At 44.5% G+C, this 22,365-nt stretch overlaps 1 protein-coding gene across 1 annotated transcript; it reads right to left on the bottom strand.

Annotated features, from left to right (window-relative positions):
* Positions 1-240: 240 nt before the first annotated feature.
* On the bottom strand, positions 241-14,568 carry ETS2 (ETS proto-oncogene 2, transcription factor). The gene is made up of 10 exons (XM_084224148.1): positions 13,800-14,568; positions 10,696-10,767; positions 7,902-8,022; positions 6,211-6,330; positions 5,561-5,761; positions 4,865-4,948; positions 3,960-4,202; positions 3,434-3,697; positions 2,639-2,757; positions 241-1,241 (listed from the first exon to the last, which is right to left on the bottom strand). Exons 2-10 carry the CDS (start codon positions 10,765-10,767, stop codon positions 1,026-1,028), a joined length of 1,440 nt encoding a protein of 479 aa, XP_084080274.1. The 5' UTR covers positions 13,800-14,568; the 3' UTR covers positions 241-1,025.
* Between the last annotated feature and the right edge of the window lie 7,797 nt (positions 14,569-22,365).

Here is a 22,365-nt window from a genome sequence, read left to right as displayed (position 1 = left end):
ATAGAAGTTGAAAAACATATGCCATTTATCAAGAAAAAAAGGTAATTTTACCCATATTAATATTTTTATTTTTCAGTTACAGAAGAAACCACAAACAGGCCCTTTTATGTCCCAGAATACAACATAAGTTTCCTGTAAAAATGCCAAAATGCACAAAGAATTGCCAGCTTCAGTCTTGGCAAAGTCCTGAGCCCGGCCTCCCTCCCTGCCCTCCCCAATGCATGCACACTGAGCATAGAACTTCTGCTGTCTCTCAGGCCAATTAAATATTTGCAGAAGGCTGTATATCCTAGACAAACATGAACCAACCCCCCCCCCCATTTGATAAGTTTACATTCATCCTATTTCAAAACACACATACAATTAGTTTAATTTACACTATACAGTATCTGTTAAATAGGAACATCAGAGTTTCCAAAGGAATCACAGAATATATACAAACTGAATATTGAAATGGTATGATTTTCCTTCCCTTCTTTGAAAGGGTGGGGTTTTTTTTTGTTAACAGTTGCTACATCTGGTTTTGGACACAAGAGTGTTTATGTACCTATGCAGCACATTTCTGGAGTAGTAACAATAATAATAACAAGAACAAAACGTGCTTTAAAACAAAACTAATACCGGTCTCCTTACTGCTCATTTCAAATAAATTAGTTTGTGTTTGTTTTTAAATAAACTGCATGAGGACGGCGGTGTTTCAAAAACATCCCAGCCAGAGCTCTGCTGCACCGCTGGTTTCTCACAGCCAACCTTTGGTTCCACAGCCAACCCATCCTTCCAGGGCAGTGTCAAAGCGCTTCGTGGGGCAGGGCAGGCAGCTGAAACGCCGCCCCCAGGAGCATCCCCGTGTCTCCAGCCAGAGCCAGGGCTGTGCCCACTCCCCCAGAGCCCCACCGAGCCCACCGGCCGCTCCCACGATGGATGAAGGTCCCGCTCCGCCTCCCCCGAGCGCGGCGGGGCTGGCTGCCGTGGCTCCCGGCCATTGTCCCCACCGGTGACTCCAGATCCACGCCCAGGCTCTGGGATCAGTCCTCGGTGTCGGGCTGCACGCCCAGCATGGCGTGCAGCTCCTCGGGGGTGTAGCCCAGCAGGTTGTGCAGGTCGCACACGAAGCGGTACACGTAGCGCTTGCCCGACGTCTTGTGGATGATGTTCTTGTCGTAGTAGTAGCGCAGGCCCCGGCTCAGCTTCTCGTAGTTCATCTTGGGCTTGTTCTTCCTCCTCCCCCAGCGCCGTGCCACCTGACAGAAAGCAAAATTCATTCAAAATATGTTCGACTTTTCTTCTTAATGGCTGATAAAAATGACCCTTTCTCAGTCAGAACGTTTTATTTGCTTTGGATGGCCCAGCCTCACAGGAGAGGAGTTGGTGACTGATCCCACAAGAGACCTCAGCAAAGGTCACCTGTGGAAGCTGGCCCAGCTGTGACCTAGAATCAGACAGATTTTACTCCAAAACACCCAGGCTTGAGTTTCAAGCCCTGGGAATCATCTGTTTATCTTAGGGTGAGCTTGAGACTTTCCCCAGAAGCTTTAGTATTGTTATGCTAAGTTGTCCAAGTTCTGCTCCCCTATTGGTTACTTGTTTCCCCTATATGGTCATTGTTCTAGAACATTCCATTCCCGAGTGTATATATTATTCCTTCCCCTTTATCTCAGGTTTGGGGATCCTGCCCCTCATTTGTTGTTTTCACTCTTTATAATGAAGTTCCTTTTGGACAACCCTATCAAACCTGCTCCTTCTCATTTTCGCCACCCTTGCCCTAAGTCAGGGAACCAGAGAGGTTTGTCACAGGCACCCTCACTGCAACAGACACCAGTTTGTAGGGGATGGGCCAAAACACGCTAAAGGAGGTCAGGTTTAGGGAGAAGTCACAGAATATCCCAAGCTGGCACTGTCCCACAGGCACCAAAGTCTAATTCCTGGCCCTGCACTGCACCACCCCAAGAAACACAGAATATTGTGAGCTGGAAGGAGTCATAGAATCAGCCAGGCTGGGAAAGACCTTTGAGCTCAAGCCCAAGCTATGACCCAGACCATGGCACTGAGTGCCACATCCAGTCTTTTCTTAAACACCCCCAGGGACGGAGACTCTCCCACCAGCCCAGCTCCTGGCCCTGCACAGGACAAGCCCAAGAATCACAGAACACCCTGAGGTGTTAGGAACCCCCAGGGATCCAAGCCCAGCTCCTGTCCCTGCACTGACAGCCCAACAATCCCACCCTGTGCCTGAGAGTTTTGCCCCAACACTCCTGGAGCTCTGGCTCAATCTGCTCTCTCAAAAAACCACTGTTTTACCACTGATTAGCTATCAGGCAGCAGGGGACAACTCGTCACTGGAAGTTCAATGCTATGAAGTTCCTTGGAGTTCATGATTCCTCTCCCCTCTTTTTTCTTTTTTTTTTAGATTTAAAAGTTTCACTGGACTTTTCCTCTCTTAATACAATAATTTTCCTACTGGAAACAGTATCAGAAAATGAAAATGCATCATTTTTAATGGATGAAGTTCCCAAAATACTTCAAAAGCAGCACTACCATATTTGATGTGCAGCTAAACACACATTATATCCAAGACTGGGCCCACAGAGATCAGATCAGACCCCAAAAATCTTTGTTTTCACCCCAATTAGACACATACCTCATCTGGGTCAGCAAGTTTAAATTCCCATCCATCTCCTGTCCAGCTAATGAATGACTGACAGGACTTGTCAGTCAGTAACTCCAGAAGGAATTGCCACAGCTGGATCGGTCCACTGCCTGTTGGGAAAGAGGAGACACAGAAAAACCACAAATTAATACCTCTGCCAGCTCTAACCACAACCAACGTATGTGACCAGACTTGTATCACAGACCTGGTAATTAATCTGATTTATCTTTTTTATAGATCAAAAAGAAACCTAAGGTTTTACTTTATAGCACAAATCTGCTATTACCCATGGGAAATGAGTATTACCCACAGGAAAAACCTAAAGTCAGGTTTTTCATGGAAACAAAGGGTTTGACAAAAGTTATGGCTTTCCCTCTCATATGGATCCTTTAACCTTCACTCCCACCTCCCAAACAGCTGCATTTTGAGCTCCAGGGCTTGTCCTGAAGTCTTTGGCTTGGCAAAGATCCTACAGGAAAAAACCAATTTCAGCAAGGACTAGAGCAACAGGCCTTAACAACACCTGTGGGAATTTCCAAATCTGGGAGATTTTGTCCGAGCTCCCCTCTTTTTCAAAAAGATCAAAAAATGCATTTGGTTTCCACTTGATCTGACATGCCTGCCCGTTCTTGTTTTGGGTGGATAATCCCCGAGACTTTGTTTAGTAACATAAAAAATTGAATTTTTCAATTTGTGAATTGTGGTCTCTACCCCCATGGCACACACTTGTAGGGAACACTGATGTTACATAAAAAATAGGAGTGACCACTTTGCCTCACCACTCACCAGTAAAGCCAGCCAGGATGGCTGCTGGTATAACTGGTTTCCCTTGCTCCACAGGATCACTCCTCTCTTGAATGTAGTCTTTGAAGGACATGGTAGGTTTGCTCAGGCACAGGGACTGGCTGCAGTCATCCTCAAAGCTCTCATAGGATGGCACACGCTGCAAATCCACCAGGGAGGATTGGCTGTTCCAGGACTGCAGCATGGAATCTGAGCTCTCATAGCTCTCTGCGCCACTGTCACTGGATTCGTGCTCTCTCAGTTTGCCTTCATCAAATAAAACAGTAAAATAAATAAAATACAAATAAATATGAATAAATATAATCATTAGAATAAATATAAAAATATAATAAATATAATACTAAATATAACAATAAATATAAATTATAATAATAAATATAAATAAAATACAGTGTTGGTGGTTTCTTCCCCTCAATCCAGCCTGTCCATAAAAAAAATCATGCAAAGGAGGAAGAGGCATTCAGAACATGGCCTTGGCCCCGTGGTTATCATGAAGATAACGACTCACCAGAGCTATCCATCAGCAAATTGAGATTGTTCCTTGGGAAATCTTGGTTTACTGCACAGTAGTTCACACCAACAGCATCTGCTTGGGTTTTAGGGAACAATGGGAACTCTTGTTCTGGGTTGAGGAGATTCGGTGCCGTGGAAGTCTGACAGACGTCAGTCAGGAGACTGGGTTTGGGATAACTGAGGGGTTTAGGGTATCCAGGCATTTGCATTCCATAGGAATTCTGATCTACGTTAACAGCTGAAAAAAGAAACCAAAGAATTAGATGATTTTTCCCCTGGAGACCTTTAAACAAACTAATACACTAAATACACCAAATCAGATTCCGCAAATCCCCCTCTCTAACCTGCCAGCCACAAATACCCATTGTTCATTCTTCAAGGAAACTACAGAAAAAATTGGGGAGGTTTTAAGTGGTTTTGAGCAAGGCTCTCCCCATTAAGTGGTATAATCAGGCTGAGCTGAAGCCTGACTGTGGTAGAATAAAACACACCATCAATCAAACAATCCGAGGGAGCCAGCACTGCATCCCACACACTCCCGACAGCTCTAGCACACTTCCAGAGCCTTTAAAAAGGCCTAAAACAGAATTCTTGCTGCTTCTCAGTTTTCGCCTCTGTTTGCTAGAGATGGGAGTGGTCATTCTGCTCCACAGATGGAGGGCTTGGCATAGCAAGCCAAGAGGAAATTTCATTTTCTCAAAGCCTTTGCTCTTCAAACGATTTCCGATATAAATTAGGTGACAATTGAACAATACAAGGAAAGAAGACTGGAGCAGCTGAAGTCAAATGCTCTCCTCAAGCACAGTAACTATTCTGGTGCTTTTTGTTTCTACCCTGGAATCTGTGACACACTTAGAATAAACTGAGAGATGCAAAACATGAGTTTTTAAAAATACTTACTTAAGGAATTATTATTGACCCAGTGAGGAACTGAGGTGAGGTGAGAGTTCTCCACATACTGATCCTGTGTTTTCTCTTGGCTGTCTGGGGAGAGAAGAAAAAGAGAAAATTTGGATTTGTAGTTTTAAAGATCCAGCCTGTATGCCATGGAAAGCTTCTGACTCTTGGGAGTATTTTGGGGTCACCATTCACAAAAATTTTTGTATCATACTCTATTTCTATTGCATTCTCTCTCATGATAGAAATCACACCAAAAAACCCCAACCAATTTCCAATAGGTTTTAAAACCCTAGCACCAACTGAATTTTCACATAAAACTGAAAACCAACAATAACTGCAACGTGCTTTAAGGTCCAACTGTTGGTTAACTTTGTATTTATGGGGTTAACTGTTTTATTTATGGGGTATTTACAGGGGTCGTACCCCAATCTCACTTATTCCAATGATCTTTCCAAACAAAACCGGCCCACAGATGTACTCAGCCTGCACACAGAATGTCTGCAGCCATCTGCATCTGTGCTTTGCATACCAAGGATGTACTGACAGTGCTGATAATGCTTTTATTAAGCAAGTTTTAAAGTTCATTTTCATATGCAATAAAACCCTTCATAGTGAAACCAGTGTTGAAATCAAGTCCCCTTTCTGTTTCTGTTAGGAGAGCCCTAAACCAACAGCTTTTTCTGGCTCTCTAACTACCTTTTATCATCTGTTCCAGGTGTTCCCACAGAATATCACCCACATAGTCGGGTGCCAGTTCCAGGAAACGCTCCTTGCCCAGGTTGCACAAGTCCTGGCCACTCATAAGAAACTGATGGAAGTTCACATTTGCCAAGCTGAACTCATTGGTAGCCCATGAAAGCCACTGGCAAACTTGTTGTTCAGTCCAAAGCCAGGGATCTGCAAGACAGAAAGGATCCAACATTTAGAGATAACTCTTGGCCCTTGTCAAATAATCTTCCTTAGAAAACAGTGAATTAAAAAAAGCCTAAAATTGTTTAGCCAAGTTAGTGAGTTCTGAATGAATTCAGAATGAATGTATTCTTGACTTTATTAAAATGAACCAAACAACCCAGTCCTCTCTTTTCTTCCTGCATTCACTTGCAACCAGAGATGTCCTCAGCTTGCTTGACTCTCTCATGCTGCCAAAGCATGAGCTCTCCATGCACCCATTTTTAACACCAGCAAGTCTGGCCTCTCCAAGGCAAGCTGTGCCAGATTCACATAGGATCCATTCTTGTATTTCCTACTGACATCATTCTTTCCTTTTCAAAGAGCAGCTATTCAGCCTCCCCCTTAGCATTAAAAGAAAAAAAAAAAAAAAGAGCTTATAAATAGCAAACACTTACTATTTGGGATACCCAGCCGACACTGTTCCTTTGTGAAACCACTGAAAGTATCTTTCAGGGCCTGACTCATCACAGCCTTGCTGCACGGGGTTAACAGAGGCAATTCACAGTTGTTCGACTCTGCAAGAAAAGAAAAGGGGTGGAGGGGAGGAAGAAGACACATTAACTTCAGGGCACTGAAAGGACTGATTGGCTTTTACTATTTGAAGAATTAAAAAAAAAAAAAGCTAAAAGTTGGCATTTTAAAAACAGAGACCACCATGCTCTAAAATCTCTGTGCTACTTGTTTGATAAGACTGCATCACTAATTAGAGCTTTGCAGCTTTCCATGCATAGATCCTTATTTACTCTCAGTACTTACATAAAGTGCCTTTGTTGCAGGGAAAACTTGATTATTTTTTTAAGGGAAATGAGACTGCTTGTTCCTATTTTACCACCTATAATTTGCCCTGAGACCTCTTTGCAACTCCAGACAATCTTTATTTAATTTGAGAGCTAAGTAACTGACAGCAGGGTTGTGAAGAGCCAGCTTGCACTATTCAACACTGCATTTCAGACCTTATCATATCTCATCACCCAGGCACATGGTGCAATGGATTATTCCATCATCTGGACCAAACAAGTGTGACTGGTAACAAGCTGGGGGTGAATAATGCATCCAACCACAAAGCTGGCACCATTATATGTCAGTAAAAAACCACTGATCTACTTCACTGACTTTCAAATTTACAAGGAGATTCTATTTTAAGGATAAATTCAGCTCCCACTCAGCGTTTCTTATTGGTCAATTTTTACCAGAAGATGCAGCATTTTATCTCAGAATGATGTCACAGAATGGTTTGGGCTGGAAGGGACCTTAAAGCCCATCCAGTGCCACCTCCTGCCATGGACAGGGACACCTTCCACTGTGCCAGTTACTCCCGGCAGATTCCAAGTCAGTTCAGAGCTGTGCAGCTCTTCTTGCTCTCCCAGACTATCTACAGGCTGCACTTGTGCTTTTACCACACCCTTCCTAATATCTGCAAGCACTTGCTTTGCTGACCAGAGCAGTTGACTGATTAGAATCACACTAGAACAAAGGAGCTGTGGTTTTCTAGGTTTGAGGGCTTGAGGCTTTTTTTCCTTTCCCTAAGGGGAGATAAAAGCAGCATCAGGTAAAATATCTACATTTTGTCAGGGATTTTTGGCAAGGATATGTAGGGCACTCTTGGTGGGATACTGACCGACACACACACAAATAATAATTTAAAAAAATCTTAAAACATCCCCACCTTGTTTTTTAAAGTATGGAATAAAACATACTGAGATTTAACACCAGAGAATCAAAAAAGCTTTCAGAATATTTGCACTTTAATTATGGTTGAGACGTTGCAAATTTAAATATATTAAAACCCTCTTTTTAAACTTTAAATTTTCAAACTCTTAGCTCTGCCTAAACTCCTACTAAGGCTTCTTCCACGAAAAATCAATCTACTAGGCTACTGCATCCCAGTCCCTATTTCTTTTCAGTACAGAAAACAACAACTATCCACAAAGAAACTCACATGAATAAAACCAAGCATGTACACAGAAGTCTGTGTATTAAACCACATCTTTTTAAGGAAATCCGTGTTACACACCCTGGAAATGTTACTTAGACCCCAAAAATTTCTGCTCTACCAAATGGACTAAAGAGCGAAGTGAAGATTTACCATAAGAAGTGGAGTCAAATCCTGTTGGCACTTCCTGAAGCGTTTGGTCTTCACTGAGTGAGAAAAAATATCCAGCAAAAAGCGAGTTGGAGCTGTCAAAGGTGTCAAACGCTGGCTGACGCTGCAAAGGAGCAGAATAAACACAGAACCACGTCAGCATTTTGCTGGAGAGCTGTGAACTCCTCTGCAAGGAAGTGTCTGGGTTTGGTTTCCTAGATCTGGAGATCATGCACAGCCACTATCTTGAACGAGCCAGCTTTGAAACATAACCACAAGGAGGGCACAGCTTCTGCTACGTGAATAAAACCCTGATAAGGGCCCTCGAGGTGGGGGATGTTCTGCAGCTTACAGTAAAGCCAAATCAAGATATTCTTTGGTTTATTTCCTGGAATTGAGGCTTTTAACAATAGACAATACACATGTGTGGATAAATACATATTTATTTCCAGGTACATTTTAAAGAAATCCTGATTTCTTTAACCCTTTAAATTGATTATCCACTTGATGGGGATTTGATGGCAGATCAGTAAATTATGGGAAAACTACCAATGCAAAACCTACAGTTAATTTATGAATTTGTTTTTTTCTTCTAAAGGATAAAACTCATCTGAACCACATCACTTGAAGCTGCACAGCCAGCTTTATAGGACTTGAGGAAGGATGTTGCAGCAACTTTTACACTTCTGCCTTACTGGATTTGCCAGCAACCACATTTTTTAAGTCTTTCAAGTGCTCAGATGCTCAGTGAAACACTTTATTTTACAGCAAGGGATAAACAAGACTGATAAAAATGTTGCAGATAAAAGTGGGTTCTGCTGATATACTGACATTCAAGTATTTTGAAAACCTGACTCCTTTCAAACTTGACTTCAGCCAACTGTGTATGCCAGAAAAACTGGTATGAAATTACTAAATTCCCCTCAACCACTTTAGTCTTTGGGGGGCAGAAGGAATGTGAGCAGTGGAGGAAATAACTTAAAAAACAAGTTATGAAACTTGCTTGTTAGTCACAGGGAAACCCTATCTGCAACATCTTGAGGCAAAGATGGATAAAAGTTGCCACTGAGATTTTTTTTCAAGGCACCTGAAGATAGAACATTGCTCTGGAAAGCTGCAGCTGGCCCATGGCAGCTCCTGCCCTTCAAGGAGCTGGAGACAAAGGCAACTTGCAAATGTTTATTTGGTTTAAGCAAACACTGATTTGCCAGCTTGTGCCAAAGGAGTGGATTTAGCTGAGGACAAGGCAAGGATTTTTCAGGGCAGCATTCACGTGCAATGCAAAAAGCAACCTAAACTATGTTTCTGGAACAGCAAATTAGGATTAATTTTCCCTCTCATTCCATAACTTTTCACTTAAAAATCTCCTGGCCAGCAGGGACAAACTGTGGACCTCTGTTTCAGGTACTCCCCAAGTCAAAGCCAGCCCTTGGAAAGGCTCATGTCTGAATAAAACAAATTAATAACATCTGCCAAATCTGCTGGTAAAAGATTCTTTATACATTACTAGATAAAAGCTCTGACTCATCTCTAGTACCTAAAAGAAAGGGCAAGTTCTTTCAACACAATCTGGAAACTCCTGCATTTTGTGTAAATGACCCTTCTCCTGAGTCACTGGAAAAAATGCTGTGGCATGTGAATGAGTAAAATCCATACCGTGCTAGTTTCAGATTTCAAAAGGGAGAAAATTAATGTGCAAGCATGTTCTTCATTTAATAGTAGTAAAAGAGGAAAAAAACAATGCAATATGAATTCTGCTTGTCCTATCAGTTTCACAACTACTTTGTTTGGCTTTCCAATACATTTAATAATTGCAGAACGAAATAAAATGGAATGTGAACAGCCACAGCACGGCAGAACACAAATCTCTGACTTAATTCTATGACAACTGAACACTGAATAACTGCTTAGAGCAACCACTGTGTTAAGAGCACACAGATGTTAAGTTGGGGATCTCTTGGATTTTTTTGTGAAGAGAAAAAAAGTTTAAGAGGGAACATAAAGCATCAGAGCAATGAGCATCCCTGAGCCTCACTGATTCTTCAAACCATGGCCCTTCCTCAAAGCTAATGAGAGCAGAAAGGGTCTCCCTAACCTTTACTTGGTTTACATTAATCAGTGCTGTGTAAAAAAATTGATACTGGGATTAAAAAGCCACTTGCATGAATGGGGAGGGGGGAAGCCCTTTAAGACTCAGCCTTTATACTGCTGACCTCAGTTTGTAAATTCCTTTCAAAACAAGGAAACAGGCACAGTCTACCTAAAGATAAAATAACTTTAATGACTTTTGGAGTTACTACAATGCATTTGGCTTCCATTAATAACAGTTGGAAGTGAACAACCTACTTTTAATCCAAACAAGGTTCAGGAAGGTCCCAATCCTGACCAGTCCTATCAGGACAGGCCTCTGCCAATCTCATCAAATTAAAGATACAAACCCTCTCTTGCTGCCCACCCTTTAGCCTTTAGTTTGCCAGAAGTTCCACCAACACCAGCAAATTTCAGCTCAGTTCTTGTCTACCTGTTTTAAATTCTTAGGATTTAGGGAATGGAGAGGGAGCCTTGTTGGGGGAGAGGGTTGAGGGTTCAAGATTTGCACCTTCCTATTTCAGTCCTGCTTTTCACATCTCTGTGGAACTCAGTGGGAACACTCTGGCAGAAGATTAGAGGGGAGCAAGGAAACCTATGCTCACTTGGCTTGTCCAATTCCTGTTCTAGCACTGCAGGAACACAGCAGAAGCACTGGCTGGGAGCTGCCCCAGCTGGGTTTGGGAGGTGGCAGCTCCAGGGTACTCACCTTGAGCATTCCTCTGTACATGTTGGACACGGGAGCTACTTGATCCATGTTCCTGACCCCAAAGTCACTCATCTGAAAAAGGAGAGGGGTCCCATTAAATCCACAGCCAAAGGAGGGGGAAGCAGATGTTACCAGATGTACCCTGATCCAGCCCTGGCAGTGAGATACAGGGAAAGCTTTTCCAACATCCCAACCACACAGGGCAGCTCCCACCTTGTTTTTCAGCTGGGAAAGCTTTCACAGAATTTGTGTTTGCCTGCAAAGCTCACAGAAACCCCTTGCTCACTGAGTAACTGTCTCTTTGAGCTATTTTCCAACTTTTCACCCATTATCTTAGGTAATAGGTTTTGTGTTATTTTTGTGCCCTCTCACAGGCCATGATTCACTTCAGACTTTGGCTTTCAGAAGAAGAGGAGTGACAGAGTGACACCGTGATACACCTTCACCTCCTGCATTCACCCCTTCATGAATAATCAGAGAAGCCAATTCCCAGCGTTCCCAACCTCCTGCCTTGACTACTTTACTCCAAACCACATTATCTTGTACATTTTCTTAACACAGGATTAAGGCATTTATAAAGCTTTAGAGGACTTAAGTTTTAATTGAAAAGGGGTTTATGCAGTAAAATACTCTTTTTAAAAGGCTGAAAATGGGACCACTATCAATATGTTCATGCCACTGAAATCAAACCTTTATCATATTGCCTTTATTACCAGGAACAGAGTTGTGTGAGGCCTGTGTGACTTTTCTCCTATATATCACTTAAGGAGGAGAGTGATAAAATTCATATGCAATGGGAAAGATCAAACATAAGCCAGTTTTATGGCCATTGTTTAGGTTTATCATGATGCTGCAATTCAGGTGTCAGTGAATGATACCTTATCGAGCTACGCTCTTAATTTTCCTTCCCTTTTTTCACAGCATTGGGCTGAATTCCCTTGCTCCACAGCAACTGCCTGAAAACATGCACTTGTACTTAAATCACAGAGGACACTATCAAGATTTCCACAAAACTGTGGCCACTTACTACAAGCCAAATCTATCACTCACCATGTTAACACAAGGGAAAAAAAATCACTTTAAAATTTAGAAAAAATCGTAAATTAGGATCCTAACAAAATAAGCCCAGCTTGTTGAAAATGGCAACACATTCAAAAGCCGTCCACATAAACAGAGAGGAAAATAAAAACATCCAACAGCCAAAGACAAGGAATCCTTTCATCCTTTTAAATAGCTGATCACTTAAAAATAAAACTAAAAAAAAAAAAAAAAAAAAAAAGCAAGAGTCCTTAACATGAAAGGCCTATTTCAACTTGACTGGGCCTTCTAATTGAAACAAAATAAATCAACTGACACTGAAAAGAATATTCATTAACGTTACTCAAAAAGTGCAATCTACTGAATGATGTTTTTTACCTCAAACAGCACGTACAAATATTTGATCTAAATTACACATCTCGTTGAGCAGCAAAGAATTTCACACAGCGTGAGTCTCACTCAGCAAGCATCCTAATCTGTTCATTAAATTTGCCACAGTTTAAACAACTGTTTATCCTTGCATTTGGCTGGGCTTTTTAAAAAGTATATGGCAATTTCCAACACCCTTTGTTTTGCCTTCAAATTCTGCTCTGGTGGCCAGGAATAACTGGCTTGGAGATTTGAGTATTTGTGGAAATACTGCATGTATATTCTGTAAATTGAGGTCTGATCCCTGGTTAGGAGTACAAATAAGATTCCTGGCACTTGTGTGCAATTCTGACCTCTCCACAAATCCTGTTAGGCACTTCCCCGTCCACTAAAAGGGCTGGGATTCTCTCCTTCCTGTCTTTTTTTTTTTTTTTTGTTACTTTAGAGACGTTTAGGGCCCTAAGACAAAAGGTTTATACCAAGTGTTGATTACACGGCATTGCTCATTAACCCAAGCCCGTTTTTCTCCATGCTGGGTTTGTTTCGAAGGAAAGCTTTGAAAAAAATAAGACCCCGAGCTCTGGCTGAAAAACACATGGAGATCCTCAGCATGTTTTGCAACACTCCAGCCGAATATCTCAAGCAGAGGAATTTCTATACCCTCTGCTCATCCCACATCAGCTCTCTCCCCATCTGCAGCACAAATTTCCAGCCCTGAGATACAAAATCCTTACAGACAAACACAGCTGGAAAGGCAACGCGGCTTGGCACAGAGGGTTAGACCTGCCTTTCTGCTGCGCTTAGAATGATGCTGGGTTTTTTTTTTAAGTTCAGAAAAGCCACTACGGCCCAACACGGTGCGACTGGGCCTCACCTCCAACTCCTCCACTAATGCTGATGACTGCGACTTGCCAGCTATAATTGGTTTAACTGGCAGGACACCTTCCTCAACACCCCCGCATAGCTGAGTGGGTGAACCAGAACAGGGTCAACAGGATCAGGCACTTATTAACTAATACTCCTGAATTCTGATCGCCTTCTTTTCAGCAGCAGCCAGGTGCCTGCCCACAGCTGGGCACAGCTGGGCAGCATCCACATGGACAAGGGAAGCGCGCTGGTGTCCCCGACGGCTCTGATGTCCCTCCAATGTTATTCCTCCTTCGTTTTTTGGGGGTATTTCTATGGGGGGATATGATGCCTGGTTGCTGCTTTCCTTTTAAATGGCAATTTTTATCAGGGAAAAAAAAAAACCCAGCCTCCTTACGAAGAGGGTAGGAGAGAACGGCGTGCCCCGTGCAGCCCCCGAGCTCCGCCGGGAGCCTGCCCGGCTTCTCGCACACATGACACACGCTTCGCCCACGTATAAAAAACTTCGGTGGGCAGATCACACAGCCCAGCGTTTTGGTGCCTTTTTTTTTTTTTTTTAAGTCCCTTTAAACTCCTAACCAAATCCAGAGCGTTCTGCCCATTAACCCCTTCCTGCCGGGGCCGCGGCATCCCGCGGGGGATGAGCCCCGGGCCGCTCCCCTCAACCCCTCACGGCCCCCGGGGGAGGCCGATCGGGGGGTCCGGGGCTGTGATCGCCATCCCCGAGGAGAACCCGCGGCGCCCACGGGTCGGGAGCACCAGCGAGGAGGGCTCCCGGAGCCCCGATGAGCCCTTTTCCCTCTTCTCCCCTCTCCGTCCCCCCGCCTCACCTGGCCCCCGATGCCGGCGCTCCTGCGCTCCCTCCCCGGCGGCGGCCCCGGCCCCACACGCGGCGTCCAAGGGATCGAGGCGCCGCTGCCTCTCGGCGAGCCAAAATATCCTCGATGCGGCCGCGCCGGCCAACAACAACAACAGCGCTGATCCCGGCGGAGAGTCCCGGCCAAAGGAGGGGGGCACAGAAGGGGCGGGATGCGGCGGGGAAGGCAGGCGGGTGCCCGCGGTGCGTGGGCGCTGCCAGCCGGGCCGCGGGTGCGGGCGGCCCGCGGTGATGCTGCGCTGGTTCCGCGGCGGCTCCGCTGCCTCTGAGCTCCGCTCCGCGCTGTGCCGCCCGCCCGCCCTCGCAGGCGCTCTTCAGCGGGAGGGGGAGGCGGCCGGACCCGCCTCCCTCAAGCCCGGCCCCTCCGCTTGTTGTCGTCGCTGGTACCGGCACGGCCGCGCTCCGCCAGCGCCGGGGATGCCGAGAGCGGCTCGGGGAGGAAAAGTGGGGGAAAACTGTTTTATGTCGTTCTGAGAGACGGATGTTGGTTTTTGTTTTTTTGGTTTTTTTTTGTTTTTTTTTTTAAATTTTATTTTCTCCCCAGTCCCCGGTTATGTGTGATATAATTCATGCTGGACGTTTTCCATGCTTGTTTTTTAATTAATGCCTCTGGTCGAGGTGGGTGAGATTAGGAGGGTTAACCCCTAAAATTACAAATGGAAATAGTCTCTTTGGACATCAGGATGAATTTCTTTACAGAAAGGCTGATGAAGGCATTAGATGGTGGAGTCACCATCCCTGGAGGTGCTCGGCACTCGGTGCCATGGTTTGGTGCACTGTCAAAAGTTGGACTCGATGCTCTCAAGAGATCTTTTCCATCCTGATTCTGTGATTTTCCTCAGTAAACTGCGACACTCGGTGCTGTGGAACTTCAGGGATTATGTCATGTCGCACCTTCCGCAATTATTTTGGGGAGTTCTTAATATAAAACGGGATGCGGCGCGGCAAAGCTGCAGCCTGCGAATCGCAGATCCTGACGCTGCAGCCTGTGAAACAGAGTTGGCGTTCCTCACACCTTGGGGAAAAAAAAAATTGGTGGCCCTTGGAAAGTTGCAAGGAGCTCAGTGACACCAAAATGTAAAGTTACTTTCTGCTGAATTTATTTTATCAAAGTGAGTTCCCCCTGAGAGATTTTGTGGACAAGCAAGCCTGGGTGGCTTTTCTTAGTTTGGAGTCACCTAACTTGCGTGATTCTCTTGCCAAACACTTACAAATTATTTATAATGATATTAAACACTTTGTGTGCCTTCCCAGCTGGCTGACCATTGGAGCCATCCTTTCCTCTTGCTTCCCCCTTGACTTCCCTGGATTTGCAGTGAACACCAGGGATCCAAACTGAACTTAGAATCAAGCTTGCTGTTACACCTTGCTTTATTTAAAGTCCCATTTCAAATTAACACTTGTGTCATAGGGTTGAACTTTTCTTATAAGAGCCCACTTACTGCTATTTTGCAGCTCCTCACCAGATTTCAGCTGATTCTTTACCTTTGCCTGTGAATATTTTTGCCATTAAAAAGCCACAGTTTCTTTGGCCTTGCTGGTGCAGTTGTCAAGGCTCCCTCCTGTATCTTCCAGCTATTTCTGGCTGTAGCAAAACTGGATTTTTTTTTCAGTGTTTCTTTCAAACTCCTCAGAAAACTTTCTCCTTAGAAAAGCAGGATATATTTCATCCCTTAGGGTCAAATGTTACTGAGAAAATTGTGACAGTCTACTTTGAGAGGCTTAAAGATGTGTCTTGATTATGCCAATGACATTTCTTACTCCAGGAGAGCCCTGATCTAATAAGGCAACATCTGTTATAATCCTAGGGGAAACCATTAAAAACTGTATGTCAGCTGCATAGCAATTTTAATTATAACACTGACAAAAACAATTATGACACCCTTTTTATAGGGGAAACATCTGTCAGAAAGATAAGATGAAAGGCTGGGAGTTATTTATTTCTTGCTAAATTAACATTCTGGGACCCAGAGCAAAATTGTTAACCTGGCCATATTTTGCTCTATTGAAAGGTTGTATTTTTAGAGCAGTTCTTCTTATGTAAGAGTATTTAAGTTCATTAAATTTTACTTATTGTTAGTATAGAAATAGACTTCATTAGAAGTGGTTTGTGCTTAGTGGGCTGGATGATGTATGAGGAGGGGCTGGGGGAGCTGGGTTTCATTAGTTTGGAGAAAAGCAGGCTAATGGGGAATCTCATTGCTAATTTCAACTCCTTAATGGGAGGCTGGAGCAAAGGGAGAGCCAGGCTCCTCCAGAGGTGCACAGTGGCAGCAGGAAAAATGCCAATTCGATATTTGGGAATGAGTATTCCCAGCGTGAGTGAAAGCTTCATCTGAGGGAGTCTCTGATCTGGAGTGGCCAAAGCCCAGAGCAAGCCCAGCAGGTCAGAGCAGAGAGATGAAACTTTCCTCTCCAGTCCAAGTTCTTCTTTAATTCTGCATCCCCTCTGCACAGCTCATTTTCAAAATGTCACATCATTTACTTAGAGAGTCACAGGAAAAAATAGGTTTGGCTTGGTTTTTGTTTTGTGCCCGTATGTTTGGTTCTATTTTAGGAATTGTCCGTCCTCCTCACAATTTTCTGTGGTTTTGTTCCTGTGTGTGTTGGCATTCTGTGAGCCAGAGACAAAAGGGGGAGTTAGGTATCAATTTAAGGATAATTGAATCAGCATCTAGCTGCAATCTTCTGAGATATTTTTTTCTGATATTTTCGGGTGGTTTTTTTTGTTTTGTTTTGTTTTGTTTTTTGGTTTTTTTGTAGCTGTGGTGCTCAAGAGTGAAGTAGCTAGAAAGGGAAAAGGAAAGAAAACTGGCAAAGAATAAAGAAAGAAACATTGCAAAGTTCTCTTTTCTGTGGTAATCTACATGGGTAAGACTTTTTTCAGTCCTTCTCAATCATAATTTTTTTGTTTGAATGAGGACCTATTCTGAAAGCGAGTTCTGGTGGGGTTTTTTTTGACTGTCTTTCTCTGCAACAGTGCCTCAGAAATAAGCAGAAGAGTTACTTTCTTGTAATGAATTTAAGTAAAGGAACCAGTTAGATTATTTTGAAGTACCTGGCAATGGATGGCTGTCCAAGGGGATTTTTTGGCCCTATATTTCTGATCTGAGCATCTGCAGGGCTGAGCTCATTGGAGGGAGAGAAGGGCAGCAGCTGATGGTCAGGGAAAGGCTGCATTGCTGTCTGCACACCATATTTGTTGGAGACAACAAAGAGGGGGAATAAGATCCTAAAAATGCCGAGGTTTGAAGCGTGGAGGGGGAATGTGAGGAGGCAGGTATGTGGCAGGGCTGCATTGCAGCTCTGGAGCAGCTGTGACTTACTCCTCCAGAATTCCTCTTGCGCCACAGAGGCAGAGGGACACACACAGCAGTGAAAATCCCTCTCGTGCTGTGCTGTCCCTCATCTGCATGTTGGCTCAGCTCCTCTGCCTCAGGAGGTTTGGGGTGCACGTGTTCCTTCTCCTCCTCCTCTTCTTCCTCCCTTCTTCTGGAGCAGCTCTTTCCTGGGAGCCCCAAAAATGTCTGGTGGGCTCTCATGGTCCAGAAGAGCCCTGCACCTCCTCCCAGTGCTCCTGGCATCCCTGCAGCACCAGGGATGCCTCCTCCAAAGCAAGTTTGCATTCAGCAGCATAAATAAACAGAGCCATCCTGAATTTGAAAGGAAAGGCTGTATATTTGTGCCCCTAAAAAAGACAATTAACAATGAAGCTCCAGTGGTGGCGGCCGGCTGTAAGTTCACAGAGTGAAGGGTCTCAGGAAATAACATCTTTGAAAAATAAAGGCCCAGCTCTCCCAGCTTGAAATAGCAACTTCAAACAAAGCACTGTTATGGTTGAAACAAAGGATGAAACTCATTTAGTCTGCCATTCAAACCCGACTGAAACAAAATATTTATACAGGTTTGGGGGGGGGGGGAAAGGGGGGTGTTGGATGGCTTTTCACTCAGACATAGATTGTTCACTGAAATAAATTGTTCAGCTAAAATAAAACAAGGCTGGCTGTCCCCACTGGAGAGTTCTCCCCACGGTGTTTGGTGCACAGAGTGTGACCAAGGTAATTTCTGCGAAGGCATGGCAGTGAGTCACAAAGTGCAGTGAGTTATTTGTGTGTGTGTGTCATTACTCTGAGCACATGCAAACCAACACAGCTAATTACTGCCCAGAAAAAAAAATAAATACTCTGCCAAAGTTTGCGCAGCAGCAGATATTGCTACATTTTGCCCTTAAAGTTTCACCTTCATAACTCTCAAAGAAGTCAGGTGAACTCCCAGCTGCATAAAATATAAAAATTTGAAGTGGTTATGCATCTGGTTTTTTGGTTGTATTTTTTTTTAATTAAGTGAAAATGTTGCAGGCATGCCTCAAATAATGTTGCCAGTGGACAGGAGAGATGCCTAACACATGAACTGTAGGATGATGCCTCATATGATTGAAAAACCTAAACCTTTACCTTTCATACTAAAGCAGAAGATTAGTTGTTAAACTAGTTAGTGCTTGAGAGATTGCTCATACCATTTTGGGTGTATTTAATTCATTTCATGCAGTCTGAGGCATAAAACAAAAAGCACATGTTAATATTTTAAGGCCAAGTGTATTCAGAAACAACAGAGCTTAATAATTGCTCTTGGATGACTGGGTTCAAAAAAGTATGTTTGAGCTTCCTTTAGCAGCAGAGCTTTTTCTTTTATTCCCTGCTGGTTTCATTTAAGAATTACTTTGCTTGTGCACAAGCTTGTGATTCTCCTGGTCAGCTCACTAATCACTGTGATGTGCCCTTCAGTGCAGCAAGGGCAGGAATTCATCTTGCTGGGCCCCTCTTTTCCTCCCCCTCACCAAAAAGTAGAGGAGTTTGGCATCGTTGTTCCGAGGCTGTTAGAGTTGTGTGCTGGCACTTTGATAAGGTGTGACAGCTGTTTAAAAACTTTGCCTTAGCCCTAGGTGTGTAGATAATGATGTTCACAGCACAGAGTGTGAGAGCCCATGGCTCAGAGCTCTGTCACTGCTGCTCTTGTGCTTCTCTAAGTGGGAACTGTCCCTATGATCACTGGGAATATTTTTGGAACAGTGACTTAAGATTATGTTTTTCATGCTGACATATTCCACTGTGTGTCAGGGCTCGAGCTTTGGCATCGTAGAATTTGTTCATCTTTTATGTTTTCTTTTACCTTCTTTATTATTCGCTGCTGACTTCATTCTCTTTCAGCTGGAGCAGAGGACACTGAGAGCAGACAGAGCTCCCTGAGATCTGCAGCTCCTCCCAAGGGACAGCTCTGAGCTGTGGGAGAGGGACAGGGGCAGGATCCTGGCTGGAGCTGGCCCAGGGCAGATTTAGGTTGGATTTTAGGGCAAGGCTCTTCCCCAGAGGGTGCTGGCACTGCCCAGGCTGCCCAGGCAATGGGCACGGCCCCGAGGCTGCCAGAACTCCAGGAGCCTTTGGCCAGCGCTGCCAGGGATGCCCAGGCTGGGAAAATTTGGTATCCATGCAGGGCTAGAAGCTGGACTTTAATATTCCTTGTGGGTCCCTTCCAACTCAGGATATTCTGTGATTAATACCTCACCTCCCAGAGCAAACTCCCAGTTCTCTTTTCCCCTCATTGCCTTTGCTCTGTGGAGTGAGCTGTGCGAGCCAAGTGCTGGGCAGTGGCAGAACTCGTGGCACTGAAAGTGAGAACAGAGTCATTTCTAATCACTTGATTCCTTTTGGCAAGTGACTGCCATGATTTCACCCGTGGATCCCTCTTACTGCATGTTCACAGCCTCACAAAAAGCACAGCAGTGACTCTCTTTGTGGTCAGTGAATAAGAATTTCTGTGTTTACACAATATTTTGAAATTGATTCTGGGCAGGTGCTGCGTGTTGGGACCTGAGGGAGCTGGGGTTGTTTAGCCTGGAGAAAAGGAGGCTTGGGGGGCCCTTGTGGCTCTGCACAACTCCTGACAGGAGGGGACAGCCAGGGGGAATCAGGTTGTGCTCCTGGGGAATAAGAGATAGGACCAGAGGGAAATGGCCTCAGGCTGTCCCAGGGGAGGCTCAGGTTGGACATCAGGAGGAATTTCTGCACTGAAGGGCTGTTAAGCTTTGGAGGTTTGGAGTCCCCATCCCTGGAGGTGCCCAAGGAAGGCCTGGATATGGCACTCAGTGCTCTGGGCTGGTGACAACGTGGGGCTGGGTCAATGACCTTGGAGGTCTTTTCCAACTAAATGATTCTGGGATTCTACTGGGATATGTGTTTCTAAGTTCTAAGAGTGAGGGAGAAGTTGGTGGCTTCTCTCCTGAGCCAAGCAAAAATTCAGGAGTAGAGCACTGTAGTGAGGAGCATTCACCCCACTGCGTGTTGAGGATCTCAGCCTGAAGTGTCTTGAGCAAACATTCATCTATTGAGTGACTAAAACAATCTATATGTCAGATCTACATCCTGTTTGATTGACCTCCTCTCCTGCTGGAAGGCTGTTCAGGCCTATCCATGAGGGAATCCATCCCGACTCCCACAGAAGTAGGAAAAGCAAAGCCAATGCCAGGTTGAGCTGTGAGTGGATGAGAAAAGGGTTGTGTCCACTGGTGCCTACATTGGCAGACTTGGAAACCTGCCTGTGTTTCATTCACAGCCATCTCTGGGAAGCTCAGTTCCATCCTAGCCAAGCTGGCTGTCTTTCTGCTTTTACTTCCCCAGGGGCACAATGTCAAATTAGTCATTTTTACAGGAGCAGGGAGCTTTATAGCAGCCCCAACATACGTTCTCTGGAACACTGACAAGATAAATTCACTTTGTACAAATACAAGCAGCAGTTGCTCTATCTGTCCTGGTTGCTTTTTCCTTTTTTACAATGGAGCAGGTGCAATGCCTGTATCTGTTATCAGTATCTAATATGGTTTGGGCAAACAAGGAATTGCTCACGTTGTCTAGGTGTTGCACACAGTCCATTAGTCACCCTGTCTAGTGCTTATCACAATTCAAAAAAACAACATTTGGGATGAGTCATTGAGATTCATTAAAGAATATCTTTGTAACAGCAGCAAATGAGGGAGAAGTATGGAAGGGATGGGCGGGGGTATGTTTAATATTTGTGGAGAACATAAGACATATGCTGTGTACCAAGATCTTGGGAACAATCCTGGTTTCACAGGCTATTATTAGCAGAGTAAAAAGTGAGCTTAGTTGTGTTGATCAACCCTAGGAAGCAAATTCTGTATTTGGACTGTGAAATAATTCACTTTTTTGGGAGGGAGGCTGGGTTATAGGGTGTGATATCCCACACCAGTGTCCAGCTGGGGCCAACCCATAAGTCTTGTTCCACCCCGTGTGCAGCTCTGTCAGTGTCAGAGGTCCCAGAGCACTGTCGTCCCCTTGCCTTGCTCGTGTTCCCAGCAGAACACACATTCCTGCAGGGTGTGACAGGGCCACTTCTGGGGCCACATGTCCCTGTCCTGTCCACTGTGGCCACCTGGTCCTGTGTGAAGCTCGGATGCTGCAACCACTCAGCAGGAGCTTAGTGACACAGAGGACTGGTGGCACTGGCCAGCAAACACTCTGAGGGGCACAGGCTGTGCCAGGCTGGCATGAAACAATGGGAAATCATTTTCTCAGCCCATGAGAATCTGCTGGACTTTAGGCATTAGGGCTTTTTCCTCCCCTAGGAGCAACAAAGTCAGTCTCAAAAAAACCCCTTTGTGAATTGTATTTTGAAAAAAAAACCCCAACAAACAAAGTAAACCCAAGCTGTGATTGATCAAATCCTTGTATTCTTTTTGCTCTTTTAAATCTTATTTTAAATGTTTTAAAACATGTTTTCACTTTGAGTTGTCTTTTTTCACAAACAGCGGGTTTTGGTGGAGCCCTGGACACACCAAGCAGAGGGAGGGAGTGCTGTGAGCAGTTCCTCTCCACACAGATCTCCATGTAGAGTCTTCCCCACTGGCATGAATTCCTCTCTGTGGGCCAGATGTGCTTTTCTCCTCACAGGAGAGGAGTGTTTCCATAGCTGAGCTGTCCTGCTGACAGCACTGAGATTTCTGCAGTCACTGCTCACTCCCAGGTGTGAAGTGGATTGCTCTCTGGCCTGGGGCAGATAAGCAGCCACAGAACTTTGTTGCTTCTTCTCCCAGCATTGGAAATCTTTTAATTAGGAGTGAAATAAACTGTCCACGTGGCTCCTTTCTTTCCTGTAGTGCAGTCTCTCTCCTTTGTCTCAGTGCAATCTGGTTTCGTTAACGTGGCTGATTCAGAAAGTAAGCTGAGGGTTGCCCAGAAGTCTTTAAATGAGAATAGAGATTTTGCTGTGATCTTTATGGCAATAATTCAGTTTCTCTTTTAGCAATGTGATAAATGATTGCCCCTCACATCCCAGCTTTCACTCTGCATGGAAATTGAACTTTGGAAGCAATACACTCTCAGATGCTGTGCAGGGGAGCTCTGCTGATTCCCACTGGATTTCTTGAAGCAGAACCTGTATTGTTTTAGTGCTCCTGAGTAAACCCAGGAGAAACTGGAGTTGTGTGGAGCTCTTATCTCAGGGGA

The sequence above is a fragment of the Fringilla coelebs genome, assembly GCF_963513975.1.
Source record: "Fringilla coelebs genome assembly, chromosome: 2".
NCBI lineage: Eukaryota > Metazoa > Chordata > Aves > Passeriformes > Fringillidae > Fringilla > Fringilla coelebs.
The sequence above is the reverse complement of the archived record's forward strand: the minus strand, read 5'-3'. Positions and strand labels throughout refer to the sequence as shown.

Coding starts and splice junctions, on each gene's coding strand:
- ETS2 (XM_084224148.1), bottom strand. CDS start 10,767: ATGAGTGACTTTGGGGTCAGGAACATGGATCAAGTAGCTCCCGTGTCC. Junction 4,203..4,864: donor GGTCAATAATAATTCCTTAA/GTAAGTATTTTT, acceptor TTCTTTTTTCAG/CTGTTAACGTAGATCAGAAT. Junction 3,698..3,959: donor TTTGCTGATGGATAGCTCTG/GTGAGTCGTTAT, acceptor TATTTGATGAAG/GCAAACTGAGAGAGCACGAA.